The sequence below is a fragment of the Ictidomys tridecemlineatus genome, chromosome 11 (assembly GCF_052094955.1).
Source record: "Ictidomys tridecemlineatus isolate mIctTri1 chromosome 11, mIctTri1.hap1, whole genome shotgun sequence".
NCBI classification, from domain to species: Eukaryota; Metazoa; Chordata; class Mammalia; order Rodentia; family Sciuridae; genus Ictidomys; species Ictidomys tridecemlineatus.
The window spans coordinates 28,639,630-28,664,842 of NC_135487.1; the positions used below are offsets into that span (position 1 = coordinate 28,639,630).

Genomic DNA, 25,213 nt, shown 5'->3' on the forward strand with positions numbered 1-25,213 from the left:
TAAGAAATTACTCTTTATTTTAGACAACCTCATAAAATTTTCACATCCCACTTCTTGTCCTTAATCCTTATCTTTCAGTTGAAGAATAAGGCTTAAGAAAGGAAAAAGAAAACTTATAAAAGGTAAACCGCAGCACAAACAAGGTTCTTTCATGAAAACATCTTAATCATTTCTGCAGCTTGGCATTCTACAGAAGTTGTCCAGAAAATGTTGATAGGTCTTCATAGAGTGGGGGCTAAGACTTCCATGCTCAAATAAGGTAGAAAATGGTAGATTAATGGTTATTTTCCTTTACTATTCATTAGGAATTCTCAGTCCTTAGTCTGATGTGGGTTCATCTCAGAGAAGGAATATACAGTATTCTTCAAGTTTTGTCCTTCTCTCAAAGAACAGCTCAGTTTGGGATACGCTGGTAAATATGACTTGTGGGGTGGAAGTTAGAAAACCTGATCTCTACATTGTTCCTCCCATGCTCTGCTAAAGCCAGTATAGAGTAGTTACATCCAAGCCATTTAAGAAAGATGGAATGGAAAGAACCAGCTGCCTTGTTTTTATTTCCAATCCTGTTTTCTTCCTGGTCATACCCTACCCTGCCACTGTCTTAAGTTATGCAAGGTATACATTTCCTCTTTTAAGCAACCCAATTGGGGGCCATTTCCCTCTTTTTAATGACAAAGCAATTAATTCATTATTACCTTAGGAGACAGTGGTTTTATAGAGGCAAGATGGAAGGCCAGTGGAACCTGTCTAGTAATTGCTAAATACCACAGAAGGCAACATATTCAAAAGAGGAAAGCAGCCTTATCAAGCAATATTTTCCCAAGCACTAGTTAAATCTTCATGAGCACCTCAGGCCTGGGTAACAGCCTTCTACTTGCTTGAATGTGGCTAGATGTTGCCTTCAGAATCTCTACTGCTTTAGTTTGTTCAGTCACCTGTGTCTGGCACAATTTTGGCATTGATCTGCAGCAGACTCCCTTTCCTAAGACTTGAGCTTGACCACATTATAAGGTTGTAAAACAATCTCCATGGTTATTAGCTGATTAAACTTGAATTCAACACCATATGGTGATAGGAGGCAGCAAAGGATAAGATTCTGATCTTAGATCATTCCAAGTAAGGGATGTTAGATGATAACGAGAGAAGGATTAGTTGCAAGCTGGATCTGAGCTCAGGGTTGGGCATGAAGAACTGTTCCATGTAGTTTGGGAGAGCTAGGGACTCCCTGAGCTGTATTGTGAACTGCAGGGGCTTCATTTAAGGAAGGGTATGATGTGGGCATAAAACCATTCTTGAGACAGTTGAAGATGGTCCCCTTCTGTAGCCAGAAACACCAGCTGTCCAGCTTTGTCCATTTCCTTTAGCCCCAGGCGGTCCTGCAGAAAGAAAGGCATAATGAAAGGTTTAAGTACAGTAAAGTGACAATGTTCACTTGCTATATATTCTCAAAATGCATTTTTTCCCTTAGTACCTTAGAGGTGTACTATTATACTGGTTTCTTTTCGGCGGGGATGGTGGTTGCTGGGGATTGAACCCAGGGCCTTGTGCATGCTAGGCAAGTACTCTACCAACTGAGCTATATCCCAGGTGTATACTGTTTGAAAATGTCAAAAAGGACACCTCCTTCAGTTTTCACTAAGCATTAAATGCATGTGCAATTTGAAATTGTTTTATATAGCTATATTCTGTACCCCACCAACACCACCCCTGTGGTGCTGGATTTCTAACCCAGAGCCTCACACATTCTACTGAGCTACATCTCCAGCCCCAACATACCAAATTCCTTTTTCTTTTTTAGACTGGGTATTGGTGATTGAACCCAGGGGCATTTAAGTCACTGAGCCGCATCTCCAGCCCATTTTATTTTTTGAGACAGTGTCTTGCTAAGTAGCAAAGGGCCTTGCTCAGTTGCTGAGGCTAGTTTTGAACTTGTGATCCTCCTGCCTCAGCTTTTGGAGTTGCTGGGATTATAAGCAGGTTGCTAAACATACCCAGTTCTTAATAACAATCACACATAATTGCGTCTGGCAGAGAAGATAAGTAGTTATGGCAGGGCCAAAATGGCGTTTCTTCATCAGATCCTAGCTGCCCTTTCTTCTACCTTACCCAGGCTGGAACACAAAAAGCAAGAGAAAAGCCAAGAGGATAAGATGGCCTTTGAAAAGTGTAAGAATTCTGTGATATGGTGATTGCATTTGTGAGAGATTCTGCCTCCAATATAAATCCCTTAGTGTGCATCAGGCCCATAATGATGTGAAATATTGCAGGTTCTTCTTAAGAAACAGACCTATTACTGAACAAAATTAACTCTATACCTGCTTGACCTACAGAAGGAGCTCTCTTCGTCAATGCCATCTTTATTGATATTTTGGTGCTGGGGACCAAAATCATAGCCTTGTACATGCTACATAAACATGTGCTCTGATCTATATCCTTAGTCCCCCAATGTTTAATTTAAAAACAGGATTTTTATGTCTGATTTTTTTTTTTTTTTGAAAGTAGCTCTGTTCTGTTTTCATTTCTGTGGAGGCTTCTTGGATTTGTAGCAAAACCCACCTTACAAAGGAAGCCAGTTCCAAATCTTTTCTTCAAGAAGAAAGCCTTACCAATGTTGTTCTTGTTTTTGCTTGAAAACCATGAGACAGATCTTACCTTATGACCCAATGAATTTTGATAAGCCAGTGCCTAAGAAGCTAGTGCAATAATCATCCTACCAAGGCTTGTCCACATCAGACAGGAGTCAGATGGTTCCTTAGGCAGAGCAGGGGAAGGCTCTAGCACCACAGAACCCAGGAGCTTCAGGAACCAGAGATGAAAGATGATCTTTCTCTCCCAGTTACCTGTATGTATAGAGTTGTCTCTTGTAAGGGAATGGTTTCCTTGGCTTGGCCACTTCTATAAAATCCAAACCACTGCAGGAGGGAAAGAGGGAAAAAAAAAGGTCAGATACTCAGCACACACTGCCAAATTCATTTGAAACTGGCTACCATATCAACAAATATCACAAAGCTATATATGTAGCTAGCAAGAAGGAAAAATGGATAAGGGGATATCTTAAGTCACTTTGTTTTAAAGGTTAATCCTGAGGGATGAGTTAATCTTCTCAAAGAGCTTTCCTTCTCCTCAGAATTTCTGCTTCCTTTTCTTATTGTATACCAATCTTGAAAATCCCTGTGCTGAGGGCTGGGCTCAGCAGTAGAGTGATCACTTAGCACATGGGGGCGGGGCTCAGTGGTGGTGTGCTTGTCTGGCATGTATGAGGCGCTGGGTTCAGTTCTCAACACCTCATATAAATGAATAAATTGAATAGAGGTCCATCAATAACTAAGAAACTGTTTTGAAGGGGAAAAAAAAGATATTGTGTCCAACTACAACTAAAAGAAAACAAAATTTAAGAAAAAGAAAAATCCCTGTGCTGAACTCTAGCCATTCAAAGGTGAATATATGATCTCTTTTTCTAATAAGCTCCCAGTCTAGCAAGGAACAGAGACAATTCATTGTTTAGCAGAGGGCTGGCAAACTTTTCTTTTTATAAAGGCTAGATATAAAATGTTAAGAGCTGTATGTTTGGAACTACTCAGTGCTGCCATTTTAACACAAAAGCAGCCACAGATAATATACAGATAACAGCTGTATTCCAATGAAACTCCATTTATGGATTTGGAAATTTTACTTTCATGTCATTTTCACATAAAATATTCTTTTTAGTTTTTTTCCCAACAATTTAAATCTATAGTTCTTAGCTCACAGGTCATTCAAAACTGGCAGGCTGGATTTCGTCCTATAGGCCTGTTTGCTACCCACTGGTGGTCTGAGGCAATGTGAGGAGGGCTTTACTAGGGGCTGGTGTTGGGGATAAGAACACCTTCCTAGAGGAAGTAACATTTGCATTTGGCCTTGACAGACAAATAGGAGTTAAGACAAGACAGGAAAGAACATTCTAGAAATGAAAAAGCATGAGCAAAGGCATGCAAGAGGGGGAAAAGCTCAAGCCAAGTTTGGGGCATTTCAAATACTACAATATGGCTTGATCAAAAAAGTAAATGACATGAAGGGAGATGAAGCTGGAAAGATAGGTCAAAGCAAAATCAAGGCTACATTTAGGAATTTATAAATTCCTGAACCTTTTGGGGGTCATAGATCTCTGAAAATCTGACTAAAATTATAGACCCTTCTCCAGAGAATGCAATCACATACTCTTACATAAAATTCTGGGGTGGAATTCAGGATTACAACCAATTCAGTATTCATTTATGGAACTCAGAACCACTGCTCTGTACGGAAGTAGGTGGAGCTGGGGATGTACCTCAGTGGTAGTGTGCTTGCCTAGCAAGCACAAGGCCCGAGGTTCAATCCTGAGCACAAAAAACAAAAACAGAACAAAATAACAACTAATGTACGTGGGGAGGACTAAAGGTTTTTGCCCAGTAGGCAGCTGTGTTTTAGTGCCACTCAGTCCCCTGGCATGCTCTGGCCTAAGTAGTACCTCACCTCAGAGTCTACAGGGTCCACAATGGAATCATTAAGGAATTTCACCATCACAAATGTCTTCAGGGCCATGAGGTTTTTTTTGTACGACTCGTTGACACTCTGGAAGAAAGGCCAGCAGCACCTCAGAATCATTACCATCACTTTCCAACAGAGGGATTAAAGCCTCTCAGTGCTTTGTCTTCCTGACCCTGGGCAACAGTTTCATTCCCATGAGCATGGCTGCTTTTCCAGCTTTCTGCCTAGATTATGCCCTGAGTAGCCTTTTTTTAACCATCTCATCCAATTGACATGCCACCAACCATGGCAAACAGGTACTATGATGAATCTATCCACACTATAGACATCAGTCCCATAGGTGAAAGGCTTCTTGCCAGAGAATGCCAAGGAAAAATAAACAGAAAATTCTGGGTTGTTCTTGTTATTCTGGGTTGTTTTCTATTTATTTTCCCCTTCAAATTTTCTGTTTAAAAAAACAATGAACGGGCTGGGATTGTGGCTCAGCGGTAGAGTACTCGCCTAGTATGGGTGGGACCCAGGTTTAATCCTCAGCACCACATAAGAATAAAGGCATTGTGTTGTGCCCATCTACACCTAAAAAATAAATTTTAAAATAAATAAATAATAAAATAAAAAAACAACGAAAACCCTCAAATGAGCCTAATAAAAATACAACCACCAAGTTACCAGAACCTCCAAAGTCATGCTCATGTCTGGGGCACACTCGGTGCCCTCTGCAGTGTTTCTACTAAGTTAATCTCTTTTCTGAGAAAATCTGCCCTAAAAGGTCCCACTAGGAAGATTCCCTCATGAAGACAGTAGGTATGAATTTCCATATAGCTCAGTCAGCAATCTACTGACCAAAAGGGAAAGGCCATTGGGGAGGAAGGCCTCATGAATTCTAGTCTCCCTGAAAGGAACTTCATCGCATAAGCACTGTCTCCCCGAAAACAGAACTTCTGATTCCTGGGTTCTGCCCAGGACAATTTGGGTAAATTGTTACTGCTCATTTGCATCTGATGCCCCCAAAAATGCCAAACTGGGAGCCCAGCTGGGTCCTTACCCGCTCCTGATTTATATCTGCCAAGAAGATGCTGTGATTGCGGTACACATCCTCCTTTATGGGATCATGCCAATATTCTGCTTGTACCAGGCTAGAGGGAGAAAAAGGAATAAAGGTAACTAAGCTGCCTGTCAACATGCCTCAGGCATATGCCAGTATAAAAGCCACCAAGAGGCTTCAAAAGGACAAAAGACCAGAGTCCCCACTTCTCAGACCTTATCCTCCAGTACAGAAGTCAAGACCTCTACCTACAGAACAGTTCATCGACAATACATCTTGCTGAGACAAAGATGGGATATTCAGCATGGTACAGAAAATCCAAAGGATTTAGGGAAATGGTTCATCAATATTTGATTCCTCTATGGCATTAAGCTTTATCACACTTAAGCCTTCCAGTCATGTTGGCACATACTGTCCTGTGCCACAGTCCCACGTCCCTTACTGTCCTTTGCATCCTACTCATCCTGCAAGACTCACCTCAAACATCACTTTCTGCCCCTTCTCCATCCAGTCATCTCTATCTCTTCATCTTGCCCTCCTCAAACTAGAATGGAGTGCTAACACATCCCAGTGAGGCTATCAGTAGTAGTAGTTAGAATGACATTCTATAATCTGTTTATAAATTTATTTGTATCCTTTAAATGTTTGGTTTCACTGATCTTTAAAAATTCAATGAACTCTGAACATTTATAAAATACTATTAGTACTGGTCTTGTCATTTTGTTTTAGTATTGCTGTTTCTTACATGTAGAAGTGGTCCTGTCTGTCCCCTACAGGAGCTACAGGGCCTTAAGCTCTGTGGCATACAAGAGATGCTTGGTGGTAAGGATTTGCTGAGTGAAATGGACTGAACTCTGAAAGAAGCTGCCACTGAAAGAGGGTTAGGATTAAGAGGTGTGAGGAGGACTGGGATTGAAGCTCAGTGGTAGAGCACTTGCCTAGCATGTGTGAGACACTGTGTTCAATCCTTAGTACCACATAAAAATAAAAAATGTATAAATATAAATATATATAAAACCCAGCAGCTCAGGAGGCTGAGGCAAGAGGATTGTGAGTTCAAAGCCAGCCTCAGCAACTTAACGAAGCACTAAGCAACTCAGTGAGACCCTGTCTCTAAATAAAATAGAAAAAAAAAGAACTGGGGATGTGGCTTAGTGGTTGAGTGCCCAAGTTCAATCCCTGGTACCAAAAAAAGGTGGCACACACCAGGGAGGCTGAGACAGGAGGATCATGAGTTCAAAGCCAGCCTCAGCAAAAGTGAGGTGCTAAGCAACTCAGTGAGACCCTATATCTAATAAAATACAAAATAGGGTTGGGGATGTGGTTCAGTGGTTGAGTGCTGGTCAATCCCTGGTGCCAAAATAAATAAATAAATAAATAAAGCGGTGGGAGGAGAGGGGAGGCCAACATAGTTAGAAGAACAAGGGGGAGAGGCAGCTTCAACAGTGGGTGGGAAAACTATCCCAATGACTTTGGAAACTAAAGTAGGAGGACTCCAAGTTTGAGGCCAGCCTGGGCAATTTTGTGAGCATGACCAAGTTCCTGAGTTCAATCCTCAGTAGTGTGCGCGCACACACACACACACACACACACACACACAAATACAAAAAAAGTGGGTGGACAACACACCTCTCAGAAAGGTGACCACTCTTGGCTTACACAGACACTATAAGGGAATGAACACAAAGGTCTTTGGATCTTGCAGGCAAGGTTTCTGGTGACCCAGAATTCCAGTGAGCGAGGCCTGATGGTTGAGGATGAAAAAAAGAGTAAGGATGGTAGCGGCTTCGCTCACTGGAATTCTGGGTCACCAGAATTTTTGCATGAAAAGGAAACAGAGTCATGAAGGGGCAAGGACATTTTGTTTTGTGAGAATCTGGAGTAGCCAGGCGCAGTGGCACTATAATCCCAGCAGGTCAGGAAGCTGAGGCAGGAGGATCCCAAGTTCAAAACCAGCATCAGCAACTTAGCAAGAAATTTAAAAAATTAAAAAGGGGCTAGAGAATGTGCTCAGTGGTTAAGCATCCCTGGGCTCAATCCCTGGTACCAAAAATAATAATAAATCTTGGTGCAAAGAGTGAAGGGAAGGCCTGAGGATGAGTAGGAGCTACAGGTGCTCACAAGGTGGGGCACCAAGGAGGTGGAGGTTCCAAATGCAAAAGGCAGATGGAAAAGGAACACAGGTTTGTACTCGTCTCATCTCCTTGTACTACTGAAGGAACACATTCAGACAGGCCAAGTAATAAACTACATAGCTGAAGTGAATGAAGTTAAGGTAAGAGCTTGAGGGGCTGGGGTTGTAGCTCAGTGATGGAGCGCTTGCCTAGCACATGTGAGGCACTGGGTTCAATCCTCAGCACCACATAAAGTTAAATAAAATAAAGGTATTATGTCCATCTACAACTAAAAAATATACAATTAATTAATTAAAAAAGATGAGAGCTTGAACCATCAAGTCCACACTCTTGCCAATGCACCATGCTCAAGGAACAGGAAAGGACAGCTCCCCAGGCCAAACTTATCAGACACAGGCTAAAGCCTGCAAGACAAGTCTTTGCCACTTGGGCTGGGGATGTGGTGCAAGCGGTAGTGCACTCGCCTGGCATGCGTGCGGCCCGGGTTCGATCCTCAGCACCACATACAAACAACCATGCTGTGTCTGCCAAAAACTGAAAAATAAATATTAAAAAATAATTCTCAAAAAAAAAAAAAGGTCTTTGCCACTTGAGACATGCTCTAGCCATGTGGATTAGAGATAATAGTAATACTTGTATAACATTTCCCATACCAGGCTTATTCTAAGCTCTTTAGCTATAGTAACCTATTTAATCCTCCTATGAATTCCATGGGGCAAATTCTATTATTATCCTCATGTTTCCAAATAAGACAATGATATTCAGAGAGATTGAGGAACCTCGCCAGGATCAGACTACTTGTAAGCACAGAGCCAGAGCAGAAACAGGCAGTTTAGCTCCAGATGTCCTGCTCTTCACCACTCCCCTCCACTCTCTTCTGTATATGGGATATAGACAGTACTAGCAGATGTCCCACAGACTTGGGATGGAATCAGGTTTTTACCTGTCTGAGTTTATAAAAATTAAACAAGGAAAGGTCTAGTGCTATATCCACCCAAGGTATAAAATCAATATAAGATAGTGATATTAGATCTGTTGTCATTCTCTTTTGCTCTTTTTCTCCCCTATCCTGAGTTGAGCTATCAGTACAGATGTGGTTCACATTGAGACATGCTGCTCAAGGGCCCAGCTTGAGAGGTAAGAGCCTGAAAGAGGGAGAGCAAAACGCACAGGAAGGTGTGTTGAGATGATATAAAAACTCACTAAGGAAATCCAACTGAAATACTAAGGTGAGTTTTGGTTTTTGTTTGTTTGTCTTTTAATTCTGTAGTACTCAAAATCAAACCCAGGGCCTTGCACAAAACTAGGCAAGCACTCTACCACTAAGCTCTAGTACCCTTAAGATTTCTGGTGGAATCTGACAAAATAATTCTAAAATTCAGATGAAACAATAAAAGCCCAAGAATAGCCAAGACTTGAAGAGTTAAGTAAAAGTTGCTATAGTAACTAAAATGGTGTGGTAATGAGGTAGCAATAGACAAATGAATCGGACAGAACAACCCCAAAACAGACTCAAGAATAGAACACACAGGAGGTAGACGAAAAGCATAAGAGTAAGAAATAAAATTCAAAAGAATTAGAGGAAATTATGGAATAGAAAAATAGCTTTATGCATTAATCATAAAGATGGATAAATTTGACTATATCCAAATTAAAAGCCGCTGTACTGGTTTATGGCTGTACAACAGTGTGAGTAGAATTAATGCCACTAAAAATGGTTAAAATGGAACCCGGCACAGGTTGCACATCAGTAATTCCAACTACTAGGGAGGCTGAACCAGGAGGATTGTTGAGTTCAAGACCATCCTGGGCAACAAAGTAAGACCCTATCCCCCTGCCTCCTCCAAAAGAAAGATTAAAAGACAAATCTTAGGTTAGATATATTTTACCATGACTTAAAACAATTAAAAATATACCAAAAAACAATATATACATACATTAAATGGGTAAATTATAAGTATTTTATTTATATCTCAATAAAACTGTTAAAAAACAAACCTGGGGCTGAAGGTATAGGTTAGTGGCAGAGAGATTGTGTTCGCATGCAGGAGGCCCTGGGTTCAATTCCCAGCAGCACAACAGCCAAAAAACACAAAACCTGCTGCACCAAAAGGCATCATAAACTAAATTAAAAGATGCCACAGGCTGGGAAGAGGTAAGTGTAACATATTAAAAGTCTTAATATTAAAAAAAAAAGGTGGGGCTGGGGTTGTGGCTCAGTGGTCCAGCACTTGCCTAGCATATGTGAGGCACTGGTTTGATTCTCATCACCATAAATAAGTGAATAAAACAAAGGTCTATCAACATCCAAAAAAACATTTTTTTTAAATTGTTTATATATGATACAAACCAATGGAAAAAAAAAGACAACCCCCACCCCAACAGGAAAATAGGCTAAGGCTATGAATAGGCAATTCACAGGAAGGGAAACCAGAGTGACCAATAAACATGAACAGATGTTCGACCTGACAGACAATCAAAGACTTGCAGATCAGGATAGTAACCATTCCATGTACATTTGATTGGCAAAAATTTAAGACATAGGATCAAAAATTAATAAGAGCAGTAAAAACAGGAACTCTCATTCTCTGTTGGTGGAAATAAAATTTGTACAGCCATTTTGTCAATATTGACTAAAGTTTAAATTGCACATTTTAACAATCACTGTCATGGGGCTGGGGATGTGGCTCAACCGGTAGCGCGCTCGCCTGGCACGCGTGCGGCCTGGGTTCGATCCTCAGTACCACATACAAACAAAGATGTTGTGTCTGCCGAAAACTAAAAAATAAATATTAAAAATTCTCTCTCCCTCTCTTTCTCTCTCTCTTTAAAAAAAAAAAAACATTAAAAAAAATCACTGTCATAATAGCAGCTGACATACACTGAGTATTTTCAAGTACTATTCTAAGCACACTATATCTATTACCTCATTTAATCTTCTCTACAACACATGGGGTATAATTATTGTCCTGTTTCACAGATGATGAAACTGAGGCAAAGCAATAACTTTCCCCAAATTAGCCAATTAATAACTGATAGAGACCTCCTGCCTTTGCCTTTTGAGTTGCTGGATTTATTGGCATGAGCCATGATGCCCAACAATACTATTATTTTTTAACAGACAGAATATTTCCAGAAAAAGAAGTGGCAAGTTTACTAGTTGAGCACAAAGATGTAAAGAAATGCAACAATTGAGGAAAAGTACTTTGAAAGAGCCACTGAGGGCAGGGAGGGATGTAAACCCTGCCAAGATCCCAGTACACAGGTTGGAGCCAGGGCTTGGGAAAAACCCAGTTAATGACATGTAAAAGTTTGAACTGGGGTTGTAGATCAGTGCTTAGCACATATGAGGCCCTGGATTCAATCACCAGCACACACACATAAAAAAGTGTGTAAAAGCTCTAATTTCCTCTGAGCTGGCTCAGGATGAAAGGCCAAAATGAAGGCCAGGCAACAATGGAGTATTCACTATGGCAGGGAGTAGGAATGGGGATAGGAAGGCAGGACGGGGTGACGAGAGAAAACTAGAGGAAAGAGGAGGCCAAGAAGGGCTGACAACATCTGCAAAATGAAAGGACAGAGTTCACATCTAGGAAGGAGACAGCTGTTTTGCTCACACCAGTCCTCACAGCCCCTGCCAGGCCTAGACATGGGTAGGGCTTGAAAGATGCTTCCTACTAGTTACTGAGTGTATCAGGATATCACATTAGCTTTGCTAAGGTTAAATTACCTGGAAAGTATAGAAGACATCTTTTGTTTTGATCTAAAAACAATTCTCCCTTGTTTGGGAACTGGGCTTCTCCTGCCCCACCCACTAGTTACAGGGTGGGGAAAGGTTGGTTCATAGGTCCCACATCTTGGGTTGCAGCTAATGACAGCAGAGGTGGGGACCTGACCTGAATTGGGGCATGGCCCTTCTCTAAGAATCTGAACTGGGACTAAGAGATTATAGCCTTGGGTGAGCATGATGACACACACATATAATCTCAGCAATGTCGGAAGCTAAGGCAGGAGAATCTCAAGTTTGAGGCCAGCCTGGGCAACTTAGTGAGACCCTGCTTCAAAAGAAAAAGAGGTTGGGAATGTAGGTAAGTGGTAAAGCACCCTGGGCTTAATCCCCAGTACTGCAAAAAGAGAGATTCTAGCCTCAGACCAAAATATCTCCTAAACAGAAGAATAAACACTTGAAAGCTGCACAAGGCCATCTATCACCATATGGTTAGTACAGGGTGGTCTACATGGCAAGGGAAAAGATGCAGTGATAAAGAGAACCAAGAATAATAGCTAGAAAGAGATGCTTTGGCTCCTGATGGCTCCCATTTCCTGATTTCAGGGCTTCTGAGGCCTTGGGAACCAAAATGTTATAAATTTATTTTTTAATTTACCTTGGCTTGATTTGGTTTCTTTTTGGTAATCAGGATCCTCCCTAATACAAAGGGCAACCTTGGACAATACTGCAGAGAGAAATCCTGTTTCTTTTTGTTATCTTCAGCTCTCACTATCCCCTTTCCCACCACTGAATTTTAGCTACTTGCCTCTTTAGCTCTCATACTGGCCATCTGATAAAATGAGATTTTGCCCATACAAAGACATTTTAAAAAGAAAAAGCAAACAATTCCACAAAATTAGAAAAGTATCCTAAAAGTTAATCTAAATATGAGCTGCTGAAAATTCATAATGCTTCCCATGGAAACAGCTCAATTTCAGCTCACAAGTATAATTCATCTACAATGTCATAAAACACCTCAAATCATTCCTCTTCTCTCACTCCCACTGTCACCACCCGTGTGGACCCATGACCAGTACACTCTTACCTAGATTGCTGCAGAGCCCCTAACTGGTTTTTCTATTTTTCCTTTAGCCCCCTTAAAATCCACAAAGCAATGAAGATCTTCCAAAAACATAAATCAGGTCATGTTAACTTCTGCTTAAAACCTCCCTATGGCTTCCTTTCTGTTCAGAATAAAGTCTCAATACCTTATGTGGCCTACAAGTCCTTGCCTGATGCAGACTCTACTTTTTTGTTCAACTTTCCCCATCTTGCACTAAACTGTAGTTACCCTGGCCTAGAACAAGCTAAACTTGTCCTAGCTTCAGTGCCTCTGCCAGCTGTTCTTCTGCCTGGTCCTTCTTTTCTTAAATTCTCTTTCCATCTCATCCTTCATATTCCAGATTCCAGATCTCTTCTCCAAAGACCAATTCTGTCCAAAGTAAGTACTCCCTCCATTACTCTGCATCACAGCATCCTGCTTTTTGTCATGGCTTTATCCTTGTTATTTAGGGCATCCATATGCCCCTTTCCCCACTAATGTTATTTCATGAGAGCAGGGACCCCAATATCTTCTTTTCCATGGTATCTGTGGAACCTACAATATCGCAAAGAGCAATAACTCAATATTTGATGAATTTATAAACTGCAACTCAAAGTTAGAGAAAACAAGCTGAGTGCAGTGGTACATGCCTATAATCTGGAGGTAATGGACACTGAGGTAGGAATAAAAATAAATAAATATAAATTAATTAATTAAAAGGGCTGGGGATGTTGCTTGGTGGCAGAGCACTCCTAGATTCAATCCCCAGTACTGAAAATAATAAGTAAATAAATAGAAAACAAAAACACTACAATATCTATAAAGGAAACAAAAAACTAATTTAAATAAGTATTTTGAACACAGCACCACTAGTAATAACAACAAAAGTCTGGCCACTTAACATGAACTGAGCAATGCACTAAATGTTTTTTATCCAGTTTGTTTAATCCTCACAATAGCCCCCTAGGAAAGTACTAACTTTATAGACATCGAAGGAAATGAGGCTCAAGATGCCTAGGGACCCCATAACTAAATGGCAGTAGAACTGAAGCTCTTTATCCACCCCCTGGAAAGATAGCATGGAAGGTGATTTTTTTCCCTGTTTTTGCATGTCTGAAAAAAAAATCCTTATTTTCCCTCACATGTTTAGTGCTACTTGGGGGTTAGCATACAGAATTGTAGGTTGGAAATTATCTTCCCTCAGATTGCACAGATCTGTGCCACTACCTTCTAGTTAGTAGTTTTGCTATTAGGCATGTACTGCCATCAGGATTCTGACTCCTCCTGTGCAGCCTCAATGGGATCTACTCTTTACCCCTACTGTTCTGAGATTTTACAGTAATATACTTGGTTATAGTTTGGATTTTTTTTGGGGGGTGGGCAGGGTACTAGGGATTGAACTCAGGGACACTCAACTACTGAGCCATATACTCACCCTGTTTAGAGACAGGGTCTCACTGAGTTGCTTAGCATCTCGCTTTTGCTGAGGCTGGCTTTGTACTCGTGATCTTCCTGCCTCAGCCTCCTGAGCCACTGGGATTCAGGCATTCGACACTGCACCCGCTTATACTTTAGATTTGTATTGTCCCCAAAGACCCATGTATTGATGGCTTGGTTGCCAGTCTAGCAAACTGTCTAGTATTATTTATTCAATAATTCCAAATTTAGGGCTGGGATTGCAGCTCAGCGGTAGAGCATTTGCCTAGCATGTATGAGGCACTGCGTTCAATTCTCAGCAATGTATAAAAATAAATAAATACAAGTATTATGTCCATTTACAACGAAAAAATAAACAAACAAAAAAGACTCCCATTAGTCAGATACTAACTTCCTAAACTGCTTCTCTAATTTTATCTGTTCTCTGAGTTTCTCTACCTCTGAATTTTTGTTCTAATTTCTAGGAGATTTCCTCAACTTTTCCCATACCCCTTTTTTTTTTTTTGGTTATTATATTTTTAATTTCTAACAATTCTATCTTACTCTGTTGATTTTATTCACATTCTAATATCATAAATGCAATCTCTTTGAAGATAATAATTATTGTTATCCAACAGTATCTGTGGGTGACTGGTTCTAAGACCCATACAAAAAGGAACTCAGAAAAAATGGATGACAATAGAAGGAACAGAAGAAATCTTAAAAAAAAAAAAAAAAAAAAAAGCCTGTCCAGTTGGCCCTGATTCTATGGATTCCACATCCATGGATTCATCTAACCTCAAGTGAAAATATCCAGGGAAAAAAATGTGTACTGAACATGCACAGGCTGTTTACATGTGCCTCTGAGGATGTTCAGATCTCTTACACAAAATAGTATAATCTATGTACATACTCCCATACACTTTATATCATTTCTACTTTACTTATAACTTATACCTGGTATAATGTGTATGTTATGTAAATAATTGTTCTGCTGTATTGTTTGAGGAATAATGACAAGGAAGAAAGCCTGTACATGTTAAGTACACAGTTTTTTTCCCCAAATATTTTCACTTGAAGGTAGATAAACCCATGGATGTGGAACCCATAGAAACAGGGCCAACTATATAGGCCTTTTTTTTTTTTTTAAAAGATTTCTTCTGTTCCTTCAATTGTCATCCATTTTTTCTGAGTTCCTTTTAAATTTTTGTTTGTATAGGCCTATCCTTCATGTTGGAAGCTTTCCTCTCAGATGTCTGGCCAGGGCCTTTGATTCAGTGCTCATATTTAACAAGGCATGTCAAGGCTGACAGAAGCTTTTTGTGTAAGAGCAGAGCTTATCTACAGGTGGGCTCAGTGTACAGAAATGGGGAGGGGGTGGGGGGCCTGCCTTGGAGGATCCTCAAACATGGATTTGTACATCTTTTCTTTAAGTCAGTTCTAAACAATGTTGACAAACTCTGCCTGGTAGGTAATCTTGGCTGGCTGCTATCATTCTGGGAGCAGGCTGGGGAAGGGGATGTGTTTTCAGTATGGCATTGCTCCTCCATCCTGTGCTTGCTATCTCTAAGTCTGGAACTTCTCTAGTTAAGTTACTCCAAAGAATAAAGTTTGCGTCTTCTGTTAGGGTGGGGGAAGAGTAGGGGAAGAGTAGTCATTTGGATGTACATTTAATGGAATTGAGGAGTCCACAGATTTTCAACAAAAAGCTCTGCTTTAGTACTACTCACTTACTTCCACCTTCAAATTAACTTTTAGCTCTAATTCCTGAGCCTTCGTGGAGCTATAGAAGATGAATCTGCTCCTCTTTGTCAGTGTAACTCTCTTCAGGCCTGAAGGTTCCAAGTTCTTCTGTTTTCTCTTACTCATTCATCTGCTTTCTCTTTTAAAGACATATTTATTTACATTTTGTATTATCTCTTATCTTCTTTCCTATTCTCCTTTGACTTTATGGGTTTATCCCTTTTTATCCTTCTGCTACTGAATTTTAAGAAGAAAGTGAAGATAATACATTATTCTACCATTTCAATCAATATTTAGGTGTCACTTCTTACCACCCTTCAACTGGTTATTGATCATTATTCATGTAATTCTGGTTGCCAGTAGTTATATTTTTTGGGGGGGGATGGGTATTGGGGATTGAACTCAGGGGTACTCAGCCACTGAGCCACATCCCCAGCCCTATTTTGTATTTTATTTAGAGACAGGGTCTCACTGAGTTGCTTAGGGCCTCGTTTATGCTGAAGCTGGCTTTGAACTCGCAATCCTCTTGTTTCAGTCTCCCAGCCACTGGGATTATAGGTGTCCGCCACTGCCCAGTTTGTCAGGAATTATAATTTAGATAACGAAACAAAGAAACAAAAAATGGGTTTTTCTGAAGCATCTGATCAAGAGTTAGAAGAATAAAGACTAAAGATGTAAGAGTGAAATTTAAAGAGGCCATATACATCCAATGAGAGCAGAGAATACGTAGCCCGTGAACAACCAATATATCACTAATTAAACCTGGTATAGTGTAAAGCTTGGCACAGTCTGAGTTGCTGGAAGGGTTAAAAGAGGAGGTGGAGATATACAGCTTCTTGCACTCACCATCAGGTGGAACTGTCAGCCCAGGACAGCTTTGTGTCTGGAGTGCAGCCATTGGGTCGGAAAGGAAGAAAGCCAACTGTAGGGTGTTTGTATCTGTCAGTCAGTCACAAGGCTACTTTGGAAAATGGCTTCTAGGATGTGTTGTGTGAAGAATTGTTATTTGACAAGAATGATACACTGGGTAAACCCACAGGATAGATATAGCCACATTAGTTGATTCCAAACCCCAGCTACCACCTAGAATTTTCCAGACTTATTGGATCAGAATTTCTAGGGATAGAGCCATTTTTAGTGAATTTCCAGCAGTTCTGAAGTATAATTCAGTATGTAAACTACGGAACAAAAATACACTCCCAAAGTGATTCTGTATATTTTTAAATAATCAAACACATTTGAATAGTTGAGGATACTGATATAAGAGTGGCTAACCTCTCCCTGCTGACAACATTAACAATCTGTCCTCCAAATATTAATAGTTAATTCCCTGGGCTTAGTACTATCTAGATGCTGTTTTGTTTGTTAATGGTGGTGTTTTATTTGTTATCATTATATTTTTCCCATAGCAAAATGCCTTTTTCTTTCTTTTTAAAAAATTAATGTCATTGTTAGAGCAATTTTAGGTTTACAGTAAAACAGAATAGATAGTGCAGAGATAGTTATAAAAAAAATGTCTCATTTGGGAACTGGAGCTATAGCTTCATAGCTATAGCTCCATCCAGCTAGCATGCATAAGGCTCTAGGTTCAATTCCTCAGCACAGATAAAAGTAAATAAATAAATAATAAAAACAGCTCATACCGTTCTTGAACAACTTTGGAGTAAGCCCCAGCATTCAGTGTTTTTCTGATAAAGTCACAGATGTGAGAGCTCTCTCCTGGGCATCGAGGGAGTCCAAAAACACCTAAAACAGCAAAAGACAAACATCCATTCCTTCAACAATCATGTCCTGGATCTAATATGGTTCAAGGCACTGGGATAAAGAAAAACCGACAAAAGCCAGACCTTAATCTCATTAATTTCTCCCTCAAGAAAGTGAGTTATTGAGAATATAACCAGCTTCATCCTGGTGCTACTATGATTTGGATCTGGAATGTCCCCTGCAAATCTCATGTGTTAGGCAATACAGCAACGTTCAGAGGTGAAAAGACTGGCTTATGAGTCGATTAATATATCTGATGGACTGAAAATCTGAATAGACAACTTGGTGGTAACAATAAGCAGGAGGAGCAAGACTGGAGGAATCAGGTCACCAAGGGCATGGCCTTGGGGACTTTTTCTGTCCTAGAACCCCTTCTTGTTGTCTCTGCTCTCCAGCTGGCATGAGCTGAACAATCTTCTTCTGCCATGCCTTTCTGCCAAGATGTTTCTGCCTCAGAGCCAGCCAACCATGGGCTGAGACCACTGAAACTATGAGCCAAAATAAACTTTTTCATCTCTAAATTGTTCTTGTCAGTTATTTTGATCACAGTGACAAAAAGCTAATGAATGCTTAGTCCCACATTCTTTGTTGACTAAGAACCTCTGCACCTGCTCTGCACCTGCTCTTCCCTAGAGGGTGTGCTGCTTCTGTACTCTACCACATGGCTAGACTCATTCTCATCTCCTGGGTCTTAGCTTGTGGATGTCAGACTATCCACTATGTGAGGTGGTGCCTTTTTCTCTTTCCCTCCCCCAGTTATACTTTTATTCTCAGCATCTTCATCAATAACTTTTTTGGGGATAGAGGGGAAGGTACTGGGAATTTAACCAGGAGCATTTTACCACTTAGCTACATCCCCAGTCATTTTTATTTTTTATTTTGAGACAAGAGTCTCGCTAAGTTGCTTAGGACCTCACCAAGTTGCTAAGGCTGGCCTTATATTTGCTATCCTCCTGCCTCAGCCTCCCAAACTGCTGGGATTACAGGTGTGCAAGCCACTGTGCCCAGCCAATAACTTTTTTAAGTACCAAGCAAAGTTCTAAAGCATATATAGTCATTCCTTGGTATCTATGGGGAACTGCTTCCAGGACCCTCCTGAGGTCATCAAAATCTATGGATGTTCAAGTCCCATGTATAAAACTGTGTAGTATTCGCATATAACCTATATACATCCTCCCATATACTTCATTTAAAAAAAATTTTTTTTGAGGTGCTAGAGAATGAACCCAGGGCTTTGCATACTAAGCATACCCTCTACCACTGAGTTATGTTCCTAGATCCCTATAGATTATAAATCATCTCTAGATTACTTATAATACCTAAAATAATGTAAATACTATGCAAATAGTTTTTATAATTTTTAGAGAATAACAAGAAGAAAAAAAGCCTGTATGTGTGCAGTACAGATGCAATTTTTTTTCCCAAGTATTTCCAGTCCATAGTTGTTTGAATTCACAGATGTGGAGCCCACAGATTCAGAGGGCCAACTGTGTTGACAATAATTAATCTTCCCCATGGCCCTCTGGAATAGACATCCTTTTTTTCTCCATATCACAGAGAAAACTTTAAAGAGAGGTTAAATACCTCATCCAAGGTCACACAACACTGTTACAACAAGGAGTTTAACACAGGTAGCTTGGCTCCAGAGCCCCTCCATAAATACTTGTTGAATGAATGAAAAAATGTTTTGTTTTTAACCAACGTGTATATGTAAAATTCTTATACTTTTGAAAAGTATTTCCCACCCACCATTTTACTTCAGTCTCTGAAAAATTCCCAGAAAATTAACAAGGCCTTGTTTACTTTACTTCATCTGTGAAAGGAACCTAAGATACACTGATATGCCCATGAGTAACAGTTAATAGTGTCAGTGCAGCTTTTCTGAATACACGTAGAATTCTCCTGTTCCTGAACAGTTACATTCATCAGAACAGAGATAAAATCCTATTCCAAAGACATATCCTTCCCCCCCCCAAAATATGTAGTTCTAACTAGAAAACCTGATGTTTTTCAAAGGGTTTAATCTATATTGTTAAATTTATGACCAAAAAGGGTTATACATGCTTTTTTCCCTTAAGCTCAAATTCAATAGCATAGCACCAACACCAGAAAACAATAAAATTCACTATATTTTCCTAACTCCTTAAGTGCCACCTGCTATGTGGCTGCAACCAACTCATCTGCACATGACATCAGTTAAATTGGAGAACAATAAATGGCAACCTAATGATTCACGTATGTAACTGGGCTCTGGAATCCTGAGTCTCTTCCTATTTCTCATCAGTGCTGGCTAGTTTGTCAAAAGCTGTAGAAACAGGATTTTACAAAGATGGCTGACTTCTTATGTAAACAGAGCTGCTAGATTTTTAAACATCAAGTGGTCATGTGGGTTAGAGCAGAGAAAGAAGGAAATAAAGTGGTCAAAGTTACCTTGATGTTGTCCCCCAATTGAGATGAGATTGATCATGGGAGGTGATGGGCATCTCTGAGCCACTGCCCTCCTGGGGATTAAAAAAAAAAAAAAAAAAAAAAGCGGGAGGTGGAGAGAGATTATCAATGCTGGCAGATGAAAATGTATCATCGTCAGTTAGCATCACATATTAAGCTACTTAATACCCAACTGTGCCCCCAAAAAACTATTATAAGACTTTCCTCTACCATGGTCAAACACAAAATCTTTTTTTTTGTTGTTGTTTTTTCTCATAGAAAGTACATATGTTCCCATGTTCTTACATGGCAACGTTTTAGAATAATTTTCTTTCTAAGACAGGGAAGGATCCCAAAAGAATTAGAGGAAAGAATTTATCTGAATAAAAGAAAAAAATCAATTCCATGCAAGTAGCAATATATATCAAAGAAGGACTTACAGAAATTGGCCTCCCTGGGAGAATCCCATAGCATTGTAACCTTGTTGCAATTTAGGATCTTCAGCAAGAATCTGGCATACTGTTGTTACTTGGGAATTGACATTCAAGAAGAAGCTGTTCTCCACATCCTAAAAAGGAGTCACAGACAAGTGAAAGGATGGGACTGAAGCAACCACTAGCAACTGCAAGAGGTGACCTCAAGTTGGCACACAAGCCGTCCAGAGTGAATTTGCTTCTGAAAATGCAATGTGAAGCATTCTAACAGCACATTCAGTCAGCAAGCCTTCAAGGAACAGAGTAGCAAAGGGCCTTACCTCTATCATGGTCTTTCCAATCTCTAAAGACAAGACGTAAATTCCAGGTATTTTCTTCTCAACCATTTTTTTAATAGCACCCATGCTTAAGGGATTACAACAGCTGTCTCCTAGCCAACAAAAACAATGATGGAAACCCATGAATCAAAACATTACTTATTTTTTAAAAACTTTGTGCCTCAAAGGGCATTATCAACAATATGAGAAGGAAAACATACAGAATGGGAGGAAGTATTTGCAAAACATGTATCTGAGATGGATTTCCAGAATATATAAAAAAATCTTTACAATAAGACAATGTAATTTTTGAAATGTGAAAAGGCCAGGGGAGGCGGCAACATGTAATCCCAACAACTTCAGGAGGCGGAGGCAGGAAGACTGCAAGCTCAAGGCTAGCCTCAGCAATTTAGCAAGAACTTGTTTCAAAATAAAAAATAAAAAGGGCAGGAGATGTAGCTCAGTGATAGAACAGTCATGAGTTCAATGCCTAGTACTATACACACACACACACACACACACACACACACACACACACACACGCACACAAAAGGACTCTGACATTTCCCCAAATAAGATATTATAATGGGCAACAACAAATATCATTGATCATTAAGGAAATTCAAATCAAAACAAACAATGAAGTACAAATTCTTACTCATCTAGATTGCTTTAATAATAACTTTTCTAAAAAATGGAAAGTAAGTGTTGTCAAGGACATAGAGAAATAGGAACCCTCATATATTGCTGGTGGAAATGTAATAACAAAGCCACATGGAAAAGTCTGGCAATCTCTCAAATAAATAAATAAATAAATAAACATACAATTACCAAATGACCCAGCAATTGCAACTCCTAATTATATACTCAAGAGAAATGAAAACATACATCAACACAGAAACTTGCACACAAATGTTTACAGTAGTATTACTGGTAATAGCCAAAAGGTGGAAACAAGCCAAATGTCCATCTATGGATGAATGAATTAACAAACTCTGGCATATTCTTTTTTTTTTTTTTTTTTTTTGGTGCGGGAGCACCAGGGATTGAACACAGGGCACTATACCACTGAGACACATCCCCAGCCTTTTTTATTTTTTGAGACAGGTCTCACTTAATTTCTTAAGGCCTTGCTAGTTGCTGAGGCTGGCTTTGAATTTGTAATCCTCCCAAACTGCTGGGATTACAGGGGTACACCACCACACTCAGCCTAGAATATTCATTTGATGGAATATTATTCAGTCATAAACAGGAATAAAGTATTGACATATGCTAAAACTTGAATGAACCTCAAATACATTATGCTAAATGAAATAAGTCCAACACAAAAAGTCACACGTCCTATAGTTCCTTTTATATGACATACCCAGAATAGGCAATCCCATAGATACAGAAAGTAGACTGTAGGTTACCAGGGGTGGTAGGAGGGGAAATGATTACTTAATGGCTGGCATGTTGAAAATTTTTGAAACTAGAGATAAGTGGCGCTTGTATGACACTGTGAATACACTAAATACCACTGAGTGCTGTACTTTTAAATGGTTAACTTTATGTTATATGAATTTCATCTTAATAAAAAGATTAAAAGGATACTTTTTTGCCTTCTACCTGTTTATCAAATAATAACACACTTCAAAGGTCTGCATGATATACTTGAGACACTAAATTTACAATTGAAAACTAAGCAGAGGTATATATTCCCCCTCCTTTACCATAGGGGACATTTTAGGCAAAGAAAGAATTTCTCTTCATAGCCAAGATTGGGGTAAGGCAAGTGAAGCACCTAGCACAAAATTTAAGGGGGTATTCACTCTCCAGTTCCTTCTAATTGCCAACCCTTCACTTGTAAAAAATTGAAAGCAAGAGCTTCCTTAAATTTGCATTCTAGCTGCTTCCTAGACTCATCCTAGTCCCAGACTTGTTTCTCTTCCCATTAAGGATCCATAACTAAGAACTAAAGAAAACTCAGTAGAGAAGTGGACTGAGATCATTTCCCATTTTTCACCTAATCATTCCATTTTCAATCTTAGAAGAAGCTTAAGTACCAGTTTAAAGAAGGAAAAACTATGGCCTGGAGAATCGTCTATTTCTCTCCCAACAACATTCATCACACTGACCTGTTTATTGTTGGCTACTGAACTGCCTCCCTTGTGACTGACCGCAAGTACTGGGAGAGCGGGAAGCATGAATTTTGTATCTTCTTTTAACCTCACTGTAGTAGCTCCTAGCTTGAAATGGAGTCTTAAAAGAGCTGTCCACGTTTGCTGACTGTAATTCCTTTCTGAACATGTTTTTAATCCGTTCCAGTAAAGCTCTATTACCACTTTCCCCCAAAACTGTTTTTGTCAAGATCATGAATGATCTTCACGCTGCTCAATACAATAACCAGTTCTCAGCCCTCATCCTACTTAATCCATCACCAACATGGGATACAGTTGATTGTTCCCTTCCTCTTGAAACATTTTCTTCCCTTGGCTTCTGGAACACTGCAGTGTCCTGACTTCCTTCCACCTTGTCTCCTTTGCTAGTTCCTCCTCATCTCCTCCACCTCCAAATGCTTTAGTGCCTCAAGGTTCAGTACTCTGTCTACTCTCACTCCCTAGGTGATCTCACACAGTCTCAAGGATTTAAATGCTAGTCAGATGCTGAAGGCTCCCAACTGAAATCTCCAGCCTGTATCTCTCACCTCCACTAGATGCTCTTATGTTTCTACGACATCTCCCAGTTGTATAACAAAGATCTCACATTTAGATAAGTCCAAAACCAGATTATATCTGGGGGAGGGGGGTGTGTAAAGGCGTGCACCACCACACCCAGCTCAAAACCAGATACTTGATTGTTCCTCATCCCAAATTTGCTCATCCTACAGGCTCTCCCATCTTGGTGAAATGACAACTTCAGCTGGGTGTGGTGGCACACACCTGTAATCCCATCAGCTCAGTAGGCTAAGGCAGGAAGATCACAAGTCTTCAAAGCCAGCCTCAGCAAACTTAGCAAGGCTCTAAGCAACTTAGTGAGACCCTGTCTCAAAATAAAAATAAAAAGGGCTAGGGAATACGGCTCAGTGATTAATGCCCCAGTACAACCTTCTAGTTCTGGCCAAAACCTGTGGTCATCTCTTGACTCTTCTCTTTCTCTCTTGTGTCACATCTAAATCCCAAAGTTTCCACCTTCAAAACAGACCTGTACTTTGACCACTTCCAACACCTCCACTGTTAATAGACAGATCCAATCCACCATCATCTCTTATGTTATTGCAATAATAGCTTCCTAACTTGTTTCCCTGCATGACCCTGAGTCTACTCTCAATTCAGCAACTTCAGTTAAAATGTAAGCCAGATCATGTCACCCATATGTAGAAAAGGTTCCTGTCTCACTCTAGCCAGAGTCCCCTTGCTCACTCAGTTCCAGCCACACTCATCCGAATATTGCTCCTTGCATATACAGGACATAATTGTGTCCCAGGGCCTTTGCATTTGCTGCTATTCCTTCTACCAGACATCCAAATGACATCTTTTCTTACCCACTTCTGGTCAGTGAATCCTTTCCTGACTTTGCTTTATAAATGTACAGGATATCACCTTCGGTCTCTATCCTCCCCACTTTGGTTTTCTCCATTGTACCTGTTATCATTTGACATATTAATGTTTTACTTATTTATTCCTTTACAAGCTGTCCCTCCCACTGCAAAGTAAGTTTCAAAAAGGCAAAGATTAGACTTTTTCATTCAATGCCGTATCCTCTGTGCGCAGCAGATGCTCGCTAATATGCTGCATGTATAATGTAGAGCCTAACGAATTTCGATTCAATGTGTGAACGAATAAAAAGGATGGATGCCCCGCTCAGGTAGGCAAGACCAGCAAGCCTGAGCAAGTTCAAGACGCTGCACGCTGTGCAACTGCTGCAAGGATGGCACAGAGACAGCCTAAGACCCCGTCGCAGTACACAGCTAAGAGCGCTCACTCCCGCACAGCCCCTTTCCCTTCTCCCGGTGCAGAGCAGCGCCCCAAATCCTAAAACGGACGGGTGCTAGAGAATCACTGTCCTCGCCCTCCTCACCCTCATTTTGCAGACGTGAACCCGGAGAGCCGCCAAAGGCTTGGACCCTCCTCGCTCACTCACCCATCCCATGCCAGATCACCAGCGGCAGCGGCGCCGGCGGCTCGAGATGCCCCAGCGCCCGGGCAGCGCAGGACCAGGGCAGCAGGGCGACAGCCAGAAGCCACAAGAAGCCGGGCGCCGCCATCTTGGCTGTCACATGATCGCGGGCGCTGGGCGCCAGGAACCGCACTCGGGCCGGGGCGGGGCCGGCCGCGGGTGCGCTGGTTCTGGTACTGCCGCGAGGTGCGCGCCAGGGGGACAGTTCCCGGCGACCACGCCCCCGTCAGGGTTCCGTGGCCACCACCACAAACCAAAACTATTGCTAATGTTTATTCAGCGCTTGCTGCATACCAGGCACCATGCTTTACATCCTTTCCCTGGTTAAATCCTCTTAACGCTATACATTTCTTCCCATTTTACAGGTAAGAACACTGAGGCCCTGGGAAATTGGGTAAGTTGCCAAGATCACAGAGAGAGCAGCAAATTGGTAGGGTCCAAAGTCGTTGCTCTTCGC

General features: G+C 40.6%; 1 protein-coding gene across 1 annotated transcript; it reads right to left on the reverse strand.

Annotated features, from left to right (window-relative positions):
* On the reverse strand, positions 1–24,879 carry Ppt1 (palmitoyl-protein thioesterase 1). The gene is made up of 9 exons (XM_005318107.5): positions 24,721–24,879; positions 20,602–20,711; positions 20,288–20,415; positions 19,851–19,921; positions 17,300–17,402; positions 5,552–5,642; positions 4,492–4,590; positions 2,841–2,912; positions 1–1,376 (listed from the first exon to the last, which is right to left on the reverse strand). Exons 1-9 carry the CDS (start codon positions 24,842–24,844, stop codon positions 1,254–1,256), a joined length of 921 nt encoding a protein of 306 aa, XP_005318164.3. The 5' UTR covers positions 24,845–24,879; the 3' UTR covers positions 1–1,253.
* Positions 24,880–25,213: the final 334 nt, after the last annotated feature.